The sequence below is a fragment of the Amyelois transitella genome, chromosome 9, assembly GCF_032362555.1.
Source record: "Amyelois transitella isolate CPQ chromosome 9, ilAmyTran1.1, whole genome shotgun sequence".
Taxonomy (NCBI): Eukaryota; Metazoa; Arthropoda; class Insecta; order Lepidoptera; family Pyralidae; genus Amyelois; species Amyelois transitella.
The window spans coordinates 8,189,463-8,202,177 of NC_083512.1; the positions used below are offsets into that span (position 1 = coordinate 8,189,463).

The following is a 12,715-nucleotide window of genomic DNA, read 5'->3' on the forward strand; positions in this document are numbered from 1 at the left end:
TGATGACCTCTCCAGGTCAATTACATGGACAATGGCCACTATAAAGTCACGCAGATTGCATTTATCGCTAAACTAGTTGCACCCGTGACTTCGTATACCTATTCGTAAAATAAAATATGTATATAAAAACTCGTCCATCTATATCAAATGGTTATCTTCCCTAGAAAATATTTGTAAAAAAAAAATTCTTTATGTATACGTGTTAAACATATCTGGCTAGAAATGGGATAACTTATTCGGAATACCATGTCCATATAACGTAACACTTGTTAACTATGTAGACATGTGGACGGAAATTCATTTAACTGTTTGCCCCTTCGGGCATACAGTATTTTTTTATAATTGTTAATACTAACGTTAGTATACCACATCTTATAAAATAATACAGACATTACAATTAATATAGTTAATTTACTCTCACAAGAATTCATAAGTCAATGCTCATCTATGTTAACACTTATTTGTTCAAGTTGTTATTGCTCTGTGCATTTATCAGAATAGATTTTATTTAGGTAATTTATCCAGGGTTTGCTCTCTCTAGTGCAGTTTATTAGTTATGCGAATTGGTTAGTTAAACCTTCGTAAAAAACTATTATGTTCTGCACCGTATTTATTTATCTCGCATTTAGTTGACAATATTTACAACTGCGTTACAGGTGCTTACAATCAAACGTTTATCTATACATATAATAAAACAGTAAAAATATTTTGTGTGTACATTTAGTATTTTTTAGACTGAAATGGATAGAGGGACACTTAGAATGAATAATAGAAAGAATATTTTTTTTTAATTACTTGTCTGTCTGTCTGTCTGTATGTATGATCACGATTATCTCCGAAAGTACTGAACCGATTTACTTAAAACTTTCACCAATTGCTTTATTTTAACTCAGAAAAACATTTAAAGTTTGATTCATCAAAATCGGTTCACTAAAAAAAAAGTTATCGAGATTTGAATGAACTCAAGGCATGAGGTTGCCTGCAAATAAGTTACGAAACGAAATTTAAAATTCAAAGTCATTTATCATTGTACGACAGCATAATACCTATAATATATAAATATAAGTGCAAATCAGTTTGATAATATTCTGGTTTTGCCGCACATAACATGCGTTATTCTCACGTAAAAAGATTTTTGATTTGTTAGTCTACTTAAGTACCGTGTGGTTCCCGGCACCAATACAAAAAAGAATAGGACCACTCCATCTCTTTCCCATGGATGTCGTAAAAGGCTACTAAGGGATGGGCTTACAAACTTGGGATGCTTTTTTAGGACGATGGGCGAGCAACCTATCAATAATTGAATCTCAATTCTATCATTAAGCCAAATAGCTGAACGTGGCCATTCAGTCTTTTCAAGCCTGTTGGCTCTGTCTACCCCGCAAGGGATATAGGCGTGACGATTATTTTAATTGTCTCCTATGTCTAAGCTAGGTATATTTCTGTTAAGTTTCATAGAAATCCGTTTAGACGTTTTTGTTTGAATTCAAACACATCCAATTATCCTTACAAATTCACATTTATAATTTAAGTAGGTACGTAGACAGGTCTTCTATGGTTTTAAAAATATTTTTTACAAGTAAATAGATTTTTACTTTTACTTTACTAAACCTATTTATTATTTTTGTTATCCAGTCATACATACATACATAAAATCACGCCTCTTTCCCGGAGGGGTAGGCAGAGACTACCTTTTTCCTCTTGCCCCGATTGCCACTTTATCCAGTCAAGTTGCTCTTTTTTGCTCTGTCTCATAAATGAAAAATATAAATTTAACATAGGCATGTACCGCATTTAGAATTCTGCGAGAAAATGGCTGTTGTGTTTTTGGTTGGTAAATATTTGCTTGGACATCAAACAGTCACAAGGATGTTTCAACTCATTATAGGGAATTGCTTTATTTATTTGTCATTTAGTGTTGGGTAAATAAAAAAACTACCAAGAGAGTAACAACACTCGATGACACAAACAAACGCACAAATCATAGTTTTTATTATGGTACTAGCTTTTGCCCGCGACTTTGCCTGCGTTAATTTCGCTTCCATAAAAAGATTGCTTAGATAAAGAGCCTTGCATTGACATAAACTAATATTATGCACAAAAAATAGATGTAACTACGTGAGTGCGTGTTTGAGGATGCTATTCAATCACGCAAATTCTACTGGATGGATTTTGATGAAACTTACGTATACGGGAAGAATAATGCCTTGAATAGAACATAGTTTATTTTTCCTACAAAAGCAACGTCCCGGGGGCCCAGCTGTTAAAAAACTAATAAATTCTAAAGACAAAAAAGGAAATTATAATAATGGAAAGTTAAAGTATCTCTTTGTATACAACATTTGCTGTCTTGCCTATTGGAGACATCACAAATAAACTGTCACAGCTGGTGACCCGCGAGCAAGTGACGTAGAGCTGTCCGTGTGAGAAGCAATTCGTCCTGAGGTCGACTCCGGCTGCTCCAAGCGTTTGACCTTGCGATTTGTTAATTGTCATCGCGAAAAATATAGCCACTGGAAACTGTACATGCTTAAATTGAAATGGAAAGTTGTTGGGAATGAGGGGAATGCGCGGTATAAAAACAATTTCACCAGCTGCACAACCAGTAAGAATTTTAGCTTCTATAATATTGTTATGAAGCGACACCACTTTAAGGCGAGTCCCACTAAAAAGTTTCGGACAGTTGCGTAGCAACATAATTGGAATGCCTACTTTTAGTGCAATTGTATTACATAGCATAGGTATGCATGTATGTCCAGATGCCGAAAGTGAATTAAGGAACTCTACCGGATAAGTTGTAGTATCGGTACTATCTAAAACTGTATTTATGGATTGGTATACCACCTCGTTCCCATCAATTTTTCCTTAAATACTTAAATTAATAGCAGAATTTTGCCAGCGGCTACAATCGTGTTTTTCCTTAGATTCCCATGAGGCGCTATCTCGTATCGGGTGGTCAAAAAATAAATATCTAAACCACGGGAACTAAATCAATAAACAAAGCATAATGAACTAAATCAATAAAATGCTATTTTTTTAATCATCATATATATAATAATTTATTATTTATAGCTTTTTATATAGATTCAAAAATGAATCGATAAAAACGAAGTTCCATACAAACTTGCATCCCCTAATTCATCCCCTTGGGATAGAACATCAGGTTAAAAAGTAGTCTATATTCAAATCCAGGTTACTAACTATATCTGCGCCGAATTTCGTTCAGATCCGTTCGGTAGATTTTGCGTGATGCGCGTACAAACATACAGACAGACAGACGGACAGACAGACGGACAGGCAGACGGACAGACAGACAGACAGACAAAAAATAAAAAAAAAATGTTACCTTTACAATTTTTTTTCTTAAATATCTTAAATGTACAGACAAAATTTAGTTACAGTTTTATTATATGTATGGATTACATTATGGTATTAATGGTATATTTTTGTCACCGAAACATTTCTTGGTGATGATAAACGTTTGTTTTTGTTTGATTTGTTTAATTATTGTAAGATATGTACTGACCAAAACATAAAATTTTTAGGGTTATTCTTGAAAGTTAGGTAAATATCACTCAGACTCAGAAAAACTTACTTTACTTATTTACTAAGCTTACCTATATTAAATCATAAATCACGTCTCTTTCGCGGAGGGGTAGGCAGAGTACGTAAAAGTTATTGCGCGCGATTTTAAATTAAAAGTTCGAAGTAGGTTCGACTGTTATCAAAAAGTTATAAGTAGTTTGTTTTTGTATGTTTGAAAAAAAAGAAAATAAATTACGTAATTATCATAGGAATGATTTCTTATCCAATGAATCAAGAAGATTAACTCCCATTTTTTAATAGTAAGTAGATATTGTCCATTTAGTCCAGAACACCTATTTGTAGGAACGTAATATCTAACAGCAGCAAACCCAAACACCAGGAGCGGACATGTTGCATTTTTGAGTTTTAATACTTATTTGTTGTGTATTTACGCATATTGACTTTTAAAATGGGAGTGAAAGAAAAACCCTTCTGTTTTAATTATGTACCTAGTATTTGGGATTTTATCGCGGGCTCACAGTGTTATGACACTATAAACATGTACTAATCGCTCTCAATTCGCTCATTTCATATCGGGTACATCGCAAAAAAACACATAATGATTGGTGCTTTAATATTTTTTTCTGTCTCAGTTTATTTTTTAGTAATATTTTACAAAAATGCTTTTAAGAAACTACCTAATTTTCCTCCAGGTAAGCTCTTTTTCCTTAAGCATGTTTCTTTATTCTAAGACCAATGAGAAACTCTATCTCGTATGTAAGAATTTTTTATTTAAGTATCTTGTCTTCGGAATACAACGTTTTATATACAGCTAAATTAACGTGAATTAAAGTAACAGAAAACCATTTAAATGCTCTCCTATATTAACACCAGAACAGCTGGTCTGTTTAAAAATATTTAAAATAAGTAAAGAAAAAATATTTTTATTCTATAATTTGTAATTCAATCTCGAAACTCTACCGAGAAATAACAAATAAGCAACGATCAAAGGCGCTACAATACAATAGACAACAATTATATTGATTACGAAAGTACTTATCTCGTTAGCAAATGCCTTGTTGAAGAACAGCGATCTCATTGTATACCTAATGCAATTAAAAACTTAATCTCTAGATCCTTATCCTTAACGACTTTCAATTATAATGTAATCATAGGTATATGACCACTGAACATGAGCTGAAATTCAGAACACATGTATTTTTGTTGACGCTAGAAAAAGATATTTGGAATATTTCATATAACTAAAGCCCGCATGTAAAAAACTAATTTTAAAAGTGTAGTTAACCGCTGAATCTATTTCGTAATTATTGGCACGGAGAAAGATTTAGGTTCTAAAATTTAAATAGAAAAAGTTCTCTGCATGCATTGTTCCTATCATCAAGGTTCCTAAAATCCATGAGTTTGTATTTCATAACAGTCTCTTTTTTACTTTGAGGCTAACTCAACTAACTCAACCTGTGTAATATGTCTCGTATAAATTTATTTAGGTCCTCCCAGCTTACCCGTCTACGGCAGTTACTGGATCATATTGGCCGCCGCGAAAAACAACCTAGCTTTAGCATGCAAAAGAATTGGCAGTTGGTACAACACGAAAATTATAGGAACCTTCGTAGGGAAGATACCGACGGTGATCGTCAATGATCCGGAGCTGATCAGGGATATGTTGCACAAACCTGAGTTAGATGGGCGTATGGACATTACCTTGGGTCGGATGAGGGCTTATTGGAAGCGGCTAGGTAGGTTGCAATTGAAAGTAATGATGACGAAACTGATTACATTTAACAGCTTAATCGTTCGATCAATTAATAAGTTTTTGATAAGTATAATCTAAGATTAGGTCGAAGTTAATCAAAAACTAAGACACTTACTATACATACATATCACACAAATAAGAAGACAATTGAAAGTCTGGAAAAGCTACATACTTATTATATAGTAAGAAATAGCTATAGTGTAAGAACCCTATTAAAGTAAGAAATACCTACAACCTCCGACTATTATAATCGAAGCTACTAACGATTGAATTACTTCGCAATCAATGCAATGAAGTAAATATTATTCAGATGTATCGACTTAGTTTAAGGGGAAAAAAATATTTTTAGGTCTTTTTTTCACGGATGGCTTCTTCTGGCATGTGCAAAGGCGTTTTTCCTTAAGGTATATGAGAGACTATGGCTTTGGAAGACGAGACGAAACCTTAGAACAAGTCGTCGAAAGTGAAATTAAAGAAATTTTTGATATAAGACTGAACGGACCTAAAAATGATGCCGAGAAGGTAAGTTTCACTGTATTTTTTTAATAAAGTTAATTACAAGTTTTCTTAGAACAGTAACAACAATAAGATTACCGCTCCAAAATTAATCTCTCCTCTCATGGGTCTACTTGAAAAAAATTTCTTTTGAAATAAGTAGCACCTTTGCACTAGTATTACTGTTATAAATGCTTCTGTATATAATTTTGTGTACATAAATAAATAAATAAGATTTAAGCTACTCCACATAGAATTCATTATCGAATTTTCTAGAAAATTCTTATATACAAATCAACATTGTTTGCAGGATATGGTGAAGGGTGATTTGGTATATATGCCTCACTTCTTGGCTACGCCATTCATAAATGGGATACTACACGTCGTATCCCGTATGACTTTACCCAGGGAAAAGTATGGATATGTATGGGAACTAGCCAAAGGAACCCTTCTATTCCAAAGGAGTTCGAATGACCTTGGAGGCGCTCTGACGTTTACTCCGTGGCTTAAAGATGTAATGCCTAATTATAGTGGTTATAATGATCTGAAGAAAGGTCACCAATATTTATTAGACTTCTTTACGGTAAGATTGTTTTTATGGTTAGTAGGTATATTGAGTTAGCCCTAAAAGTCAGTGCTGAGATAGTGCTGTTGCTTGGTATATTTTGTAAAGATATATGAATAAATATTAATTTAGGCCATCAAATTCACTTGTGTAATATTATCTTTTCAGAATCTCGTGAAAGAAATTATGTCCACGTTTGATTCGTCTCATCCCCGCCATTTTCTTGACGAATACATTCGGCAAATGAAGAAAGAGCAAAACGAAAAAAGATCAACTTATTCAGGTTAATATTCACGTCTTTCTTCATACGGGCAGAGAAGCAGCCGGCACACGCTATCCATGTTTTTGTTTCGCTACCTGATCAACATGAATGTGGTCTTATTCCCTTAGTCGCGTTTTGTAACATCTATTAGAAATAGACAGAGTGGTCCTATACTAAAGCGTCGAAAACGACAAGGAAGTCATGAAATTTAAATATTCATTAAAGTTTATAAAGTTCTATTCTAGCCATAGAAATCTCAAGATTCTACTGCAAGAGTAGAACAAAAAATAGTTAAATAAAAAATATTTAATTGACATAAATTGTAATTCCAGTGGAACAACTGATTTTAACATGTGTGGACTACATGTTCCCGGCTGCGACAGCCCCACAGGCGGTACTGGCGATGTTGTTGGAGAGGCTTGTGATGCAGCCGGAGCTCCAGGATCGACTCCATGAGGAGGTGGACCGCGTAGTCGGCAGTGGCCGGCTGCCAAACCTCGATGACAAGATCAAGTATGATAGCATAATTTTTCATTGAGCTGGACAATTTTTTCGAGACTGTTGACTCTCTTTATCCGATAAATGACCAAAACATGATGTACCTATATATAAGTTTATGGGCAGTGGATGGTTGGTAGAGATTAGCTTAACCTTAGTTTGCCTTTACTCAATAGATAATTTTTATATTGTATTGTAGAGACTCGCGCCTAGATAAGTTATCTTAAACTACATTTTTTGGGACTTCGTGATTTTGTCAAAGACGTACAGGCCTCCTTCCCTTTAGTGAGTGCCGCTAGCTCAGCGCCTAACCTTATAATAATTCCTTTACCGACTTAAAGATATGTATTTACATCTATACCTACTTATATTTTCCTCAGGATGCCATTTACGGAGGCCTGTATCCGCGAGCAGATGAGGATGGACACACTAGTGCCTCTGGGAGTGCCGCATCGGGCCACTGAGCCCACTACTTTCCACGGTTACAACATACCGGAGGTATTTTTTGTTAAATGAGGACATGATACCTTATTTATTTCTGCCAGACTTATTGAAATCAGCCACTCAATAATCCAATCTGGAATCTTCGTAAAAAGGCGCACCTTGCTGTCCTCTCTCGAGAGAGGTGAGGATGCAACCGAGACCTACGCTAAAAGTATGATGAAATTTAATTTCTCCAGTGCTTATCTTTATTTATTTACTAATTTATGTACACAGAAAACATCAAGAATGATAAACACAAGAAATCTTTGTTAAACAAGAATGCCTAGTTGTCAACGTAATAAACATAGATCATAAATTTCAGAAAAAGCCCGAATATATAACGAATTTACCAGATTATGGTAACACCTAATGTGTTAATGAAAGAAAAATATGTAATAATTCTACATTTAATTTTTCCTTTACATTCTGTTTCTGTGGCGAAGGAGCCACATCCGTTATGTGTTAAAGCCACTTAACCCATAACCGTAAACGATTAATAACCTCGTTTGCCCATAAATTAATATAAATGCTCTTATAACGAATGTTTTACGTAACTGTACCGAATATTTTTATGGTAAGTATAAAGTTTCTCATTTATGCGATTAGATTGATCTGATGATATAACTACATAGTTTGTTCGGATTGTAATAAACTAGAGCAGTTTGTTAGGTCATAATTTAGACTAATTTTCTTTTTTAATAACCCACTAATCTATAGATTTATTCATATCTTCGTGCCTATACTTAGAAAATAGGAGCTGCCGCTTACTTTTTTAATGTCTCGCTCTAACAACTTATTTTTAGGGCACTATGTTTACTGCAAATTATCCGATGCTGCACAAAGATGAGGTCATCTGGGGAGATCCAGAAGTCTTCAGACCAGACCGATTCATCGTCGATGGGAAGCTGGATGTCTCAAAGGACAAATCACTGCCATTTGGTGCAGGTACATCTACAGACATACTCGCATTAAATATAACGGAAGAGTAGGCGGAGAAATTTATCAATCTATTATCTAATATCTCTGCACTATGCATTGATCTTTTCGGTAGTAGGTAGGTAGTTCGTCGGTTTAGAGTAGGTACTCGTAAGATCGTCGTTTAAGTCAAATTGGCGTTCTCCTTCCTATTTTAGATTAACACTCCTTATATGTATGTATTTGCTTTGTTAATTTTGGCTCAAATACCTTTGTATACCTACTGATAAAATATAAAAAATATCATTAACATATTAACATTAATAAATTGCGAAAGGATAATGTACAAACAACATGAAACTAAATAGCAACGCGTAATTAAAACTTATTAGATTAAAATAGGTTAGATTTTGTGTGTAGGTATTGTCTAATTTAAATCTCCAATTCCTTCAAGTGGCAACATCGGATACTTTGTCAAGTGTTAGGAGGGTACTGTGAAGTTATACACTATTTCGTAAAGTGAAGGGTGTAATTTACGGAACTACTATGCTTAGCTGAAATTATTTCGTCATTTGAATGCAATATTGCAGACTACCTAACTAGACCAGACGTGCCAGACTTTTAGTGTTCGTTATCTTTTTGTGTAAGTAGGTACTTAATTTTAGGAACAGCCTTTTTAGGTTACATGTCGGACCCAAACTGTAGGTAGCTACTCATCTGAGCAGTTGACTATTTTTCAATGTTTGAACGTTTTGTGTGTACTTTGATCAGGTACTCGGTTATAAATGCTTAAAGAAAAGTTTGAGTTGTCTATGCGTTAATTGCCTATCTACATAAATTAGTTGGTTAAAATTTTGTGTTATTTTAAAGGTCGACGGTTATGTGCTGGTGAAACGTACGCCCGTCAAACGATGTTCCAAGTGTTCGCAGCTCTGGTGCAGAACTTCCGCGTCGAACGCGCCCCGGGCTCCGCCCCTATGCCCGCTCCTCGTATGCAAGGCATCATCACCACCATACCCGACTACTGGATCAAACTCACACCCAGGCATTAAGTTAATTAGACGTTCAATATGTACACAAGAGAAATTTTGACTATGATTCATAAGTAAATAAAGCATCCAATCATCACGTACGTTTATGTAATACAGTATTTAAGACCAATCTGTGTGTTGAGATTTTATTTTTCTCAGTCTCGGCTTTTTTTAACATATTTAAACTTTATAACATACTTACTACGAATTACGCGTTGTTTAAAAAGTAATTAAGATTCCAAATATCTCAAGAAGTTTTTTAAAGAAGGTTTTGACGTTTTGACCTAGTTCTCTTATTGCGCTAATGAGCTTGCAAGTAGAACAAACAAGTAATTTAGTCTAGTCGTAATAGGTAGACACCTACGTCATCTTTGAATTGCAGTTACAAATATTAGCCCTCCATAAAAAAATTACGAAATATTTGGCCCGTTCTTCTGACTTCTGATTCTGTTCATCGATGTAGGTATACTTAGTTACATTTAATAGTTTTTTCAGTAAATAAAACCGGTGGGCTCAACTTCATTTTGCTGGAAATTGTAGACTGTAGACTAACGTCGCATTCGTATCATCTTATAAGTATACACACAAGTAGGTACCTTGTGAGATAATTTTATCAACTTAATACATAGCTAACCTACTTACATAATATGTAATGATATAATTATGTATTTATAAGTAATGGATAAAGTCAAACAGAGATAAATGTAATAATATTGTTACATACAATTTTTCGCTCAGCTTTTCGCTCCATTTGGAAGAGACAGCAATTTGAGTAGACTAGGGATGTTACTTCTGAGAGTCTTATGTACTTATATGGACAAACTTAGTCAACATTAGTCCTTAGTTTTTGAGATCTTCCGTGAAACTTAAAAATCATTTCTCTTTTACCAAGATTTGGTAACAATTATACGTGAGTATGGTAAACTTAATCCTTTTTTCTTTGGCATGTTGCTTCTTGTTTCCTACTGGAATTATCTAACTCTGTTAATGAATGGAATATGACCAATTTGTTATGTTAAATTTAAATTCTGTTTTGTTTGAGTTTGTAATACATTTCAGCACTTGCATAATACCTACATGATAACAAGCAGTCGGTACGTGATATTGTGCCCTGTGCTAATCTTATCATTCAGTGCTGCGTGTATGCATCAGTCGCAACAAATGAATTTGATGTACCTGTTGTGGAACTGTTTTTTACCGGGCGGAGCAGCAATAATCGGAGAATAACCGGAGTGTTACATGTCAAAAAACCGGTAAAAGATTCTTTACGTATTCCCAGTTGCACCGTCCTCCACTATGCGTCGGAGCTTGGTGTCCGCTTAGTCTCGAGAACTTGCCTCCATACATATAATAAAACAGTAAAAAAATTTGTCTATACAATGAGTATATTTTCAAAAATTTATAACGATGATGAAATAGTAACCGAGCATGAAAGTTGTTTGTATTTACACGCTAATCTCCGGAACTACTGAACGGATTTGAAAGAAACTTTTATTGTTGTATAGCTCTTATGCCTGGCCTACATACAGGGCAATAATTTATTTTGGAATCTGGTACAGCTGATATCGAACCATAACAAATCAGCTAAACTTTAGGAAATATCGAAATGACGTCTTAACCAAAGTTGTTCAAACTAATGAGCATTTTCTGTTGGCGTATAAAAATCGAAGATCTGGAACACCTGATGCAGAATCACTCGGCCTCTGTGGCTCAGCCGTAGAACGCTTGTCTGTGACACCGGAGGTCCCGGGTTCGAATCCCGGTCAAGGCATGAAGGAAGACCTAGCGCCCGGCAATTTGAAATGTCTACTCGAATGAATTTCGTTGCGTTTTTGTTCGATAATTTTTTTGTTTCTTGTCACATTTTTCATTCATTTTGTTAGTGTATTGTATACATAGCATCCAATATAGGTATATTTATTTTGTTAATCGTTTTTTTCTTCCCTTAATTCGCAAGTTGCTATAACCTTAACCTTCGTATTTCCAATAACACGCAAACAGCACCGTTTGCGTTTGCGGGCGTCAACTAGTATACAATAAACATGCTATCTAAAACAAATTTATGTGAAATTTAAAATCTGAAAGCATACTGCACGGAATTCCTAAGTTATGAAGAGGAGAGAGATACGATACATACATATGCCTTTTGTTCTTTTGTGTTACATCATCTCCTTATCTCAGAAAAAGCCGACGTCATTAAGAATTAACGTCAAATCAAGAAATTGGTCGTTAAATGCGAAATGATTGCTGGACTAACTTGTCCGGTGTATAAATACCTAAATAAGTGACTTACGGCTTATGAAAAGCCCAGTCTACCTAAAAGGAATAACAGTTGCAAAATATAAAATTCTGATTTAAATTTCACCCGAACAGCGGTGGTATAACCGCAATACATCAATCTTCCCCAACCAAAAATGGAAGTGATTTTTTTGAAGGATTGACCGCCAACAAAGTCCCTACTTATTTTGTACGAATTATTTCGTTAAAAAGGTCTCCTATATTAAATTATTATTATGTAATAATAACTAATTTACTTTTAAATTCCGTACTTAAACAGATTTATTTAATTTTCATTAAAAATATACAATTTATCTTGTCTGTCTTATCTAAAGTTCTGTTGTAAAGAATTCCAATAGGTATATGTACTGAAAACAAGACCCCTACCTTGACTTTTATCACAAAACTTTACTACACGCTGGAAGAAATGATTTAAAAACCTTAAAGGCTTACAATTTTATTTTTAAAAAGACTACCTACTTAATTATAAAATCACACACCTTGTTATGAAATTTAGAAGGGAAGGTAATCTAGAAGTAAAATAGGTTAACGGTCAATTCAGCAGAAGCAGAGCCGCAAGGTTTATCTAATTTTCTTGAAAATAAATCAAAAAACAAATCAATACCTCCTTGGAGTTTTTTTTTTTAAAGTTGGTACAAAACCATAATAATCATACGAATAATGCAAGCTATATATTTTAAGATCACATTATGGTAGAACCTACGTTAGGTTCTACCTTCTTTGTAAGGTTTTATAACGTAATTTAAAGATTGACGAACTTTTTATTCGACAACATGACAAATGTCGATAGGCCCGCATTCATTAAAATAATATATATGTGTGTACCTAGTATAATTTATACGCCACTGGCACAGAAATAGTAGTAACCA

The 12,715-nt window shown here is 34.3% G+C and overlaps 1 protein-coding gene across 2 annotated transcripts; it reads left to right on the top strand.

Moving 5' to 3' along the window:
* The first annotated feature begins 4,081 nt into the window (after positions 1-4,081).
* Positions 4,082-9,678, top strand: LOC106142824 (probable cytochrome P450 304a1). Of its 2 annotated transcripts, XM_013344728.2 has the most exons (9): positions 4,082-4,238; positions 5,034-5,282; positions 5,649-5,821; positions 6,105-6,377; positions 6,528-6,642; positions 6,954-7,134; positions 7,500-7,617; positions 8,406-8,547; positions 9,388-9,678. In XM_013344728.2, the coding sequence occupies exons 1-9, from the start codon at positions 4,145-4,147 to the stop codon at positions 9,567-9,569; spliced, it is 1,527 nt and encodes a 508-aa protein (XP_013200182.2). In that variant the 5' UTR covers positions 4,082-4,144; the 3' UTR covers positions 9,570-9,678. The 2 variants fall into 2 exon arrangements, with proteins under 2 accessions (XP_013200182.2, XP_060801790.1); XM_060945807.1 differs by lacking the exon at positions 5,034-5,282 and having other exon boundaries at positions 4,091-4,238.
* Positions 9,679-12,715: the final 3,037 nt, after the last annotated feature.

What these genes read in the sequence shown, in the direction of transcription:
- LOC106142824 (XM_013344728.2), top strand. Translation starts at nt 4,145, where the DNA reads ATGATTGGTGCTTTAATATTTTTTTCTGTCTCAGTTTATTTTTTAGTA. An exon ending in AAAAAGATCAACTTATTCAG is followed by an intron (nt 6,643 to 6,953) that starts GTTAATATTCAC and finishes TTGTAATTCCAG; the next exon opens with TGGAACAACTGATTTTAACA. An exon ending in AACCTCGATGACAAGATCAA is followed by an intron (nt 7,135 to 7,499) that starts GTATGATAGCAT and finishes TATTTTCCTCAG; the next exon opens with GATGCCATTTACGGAGGCCT.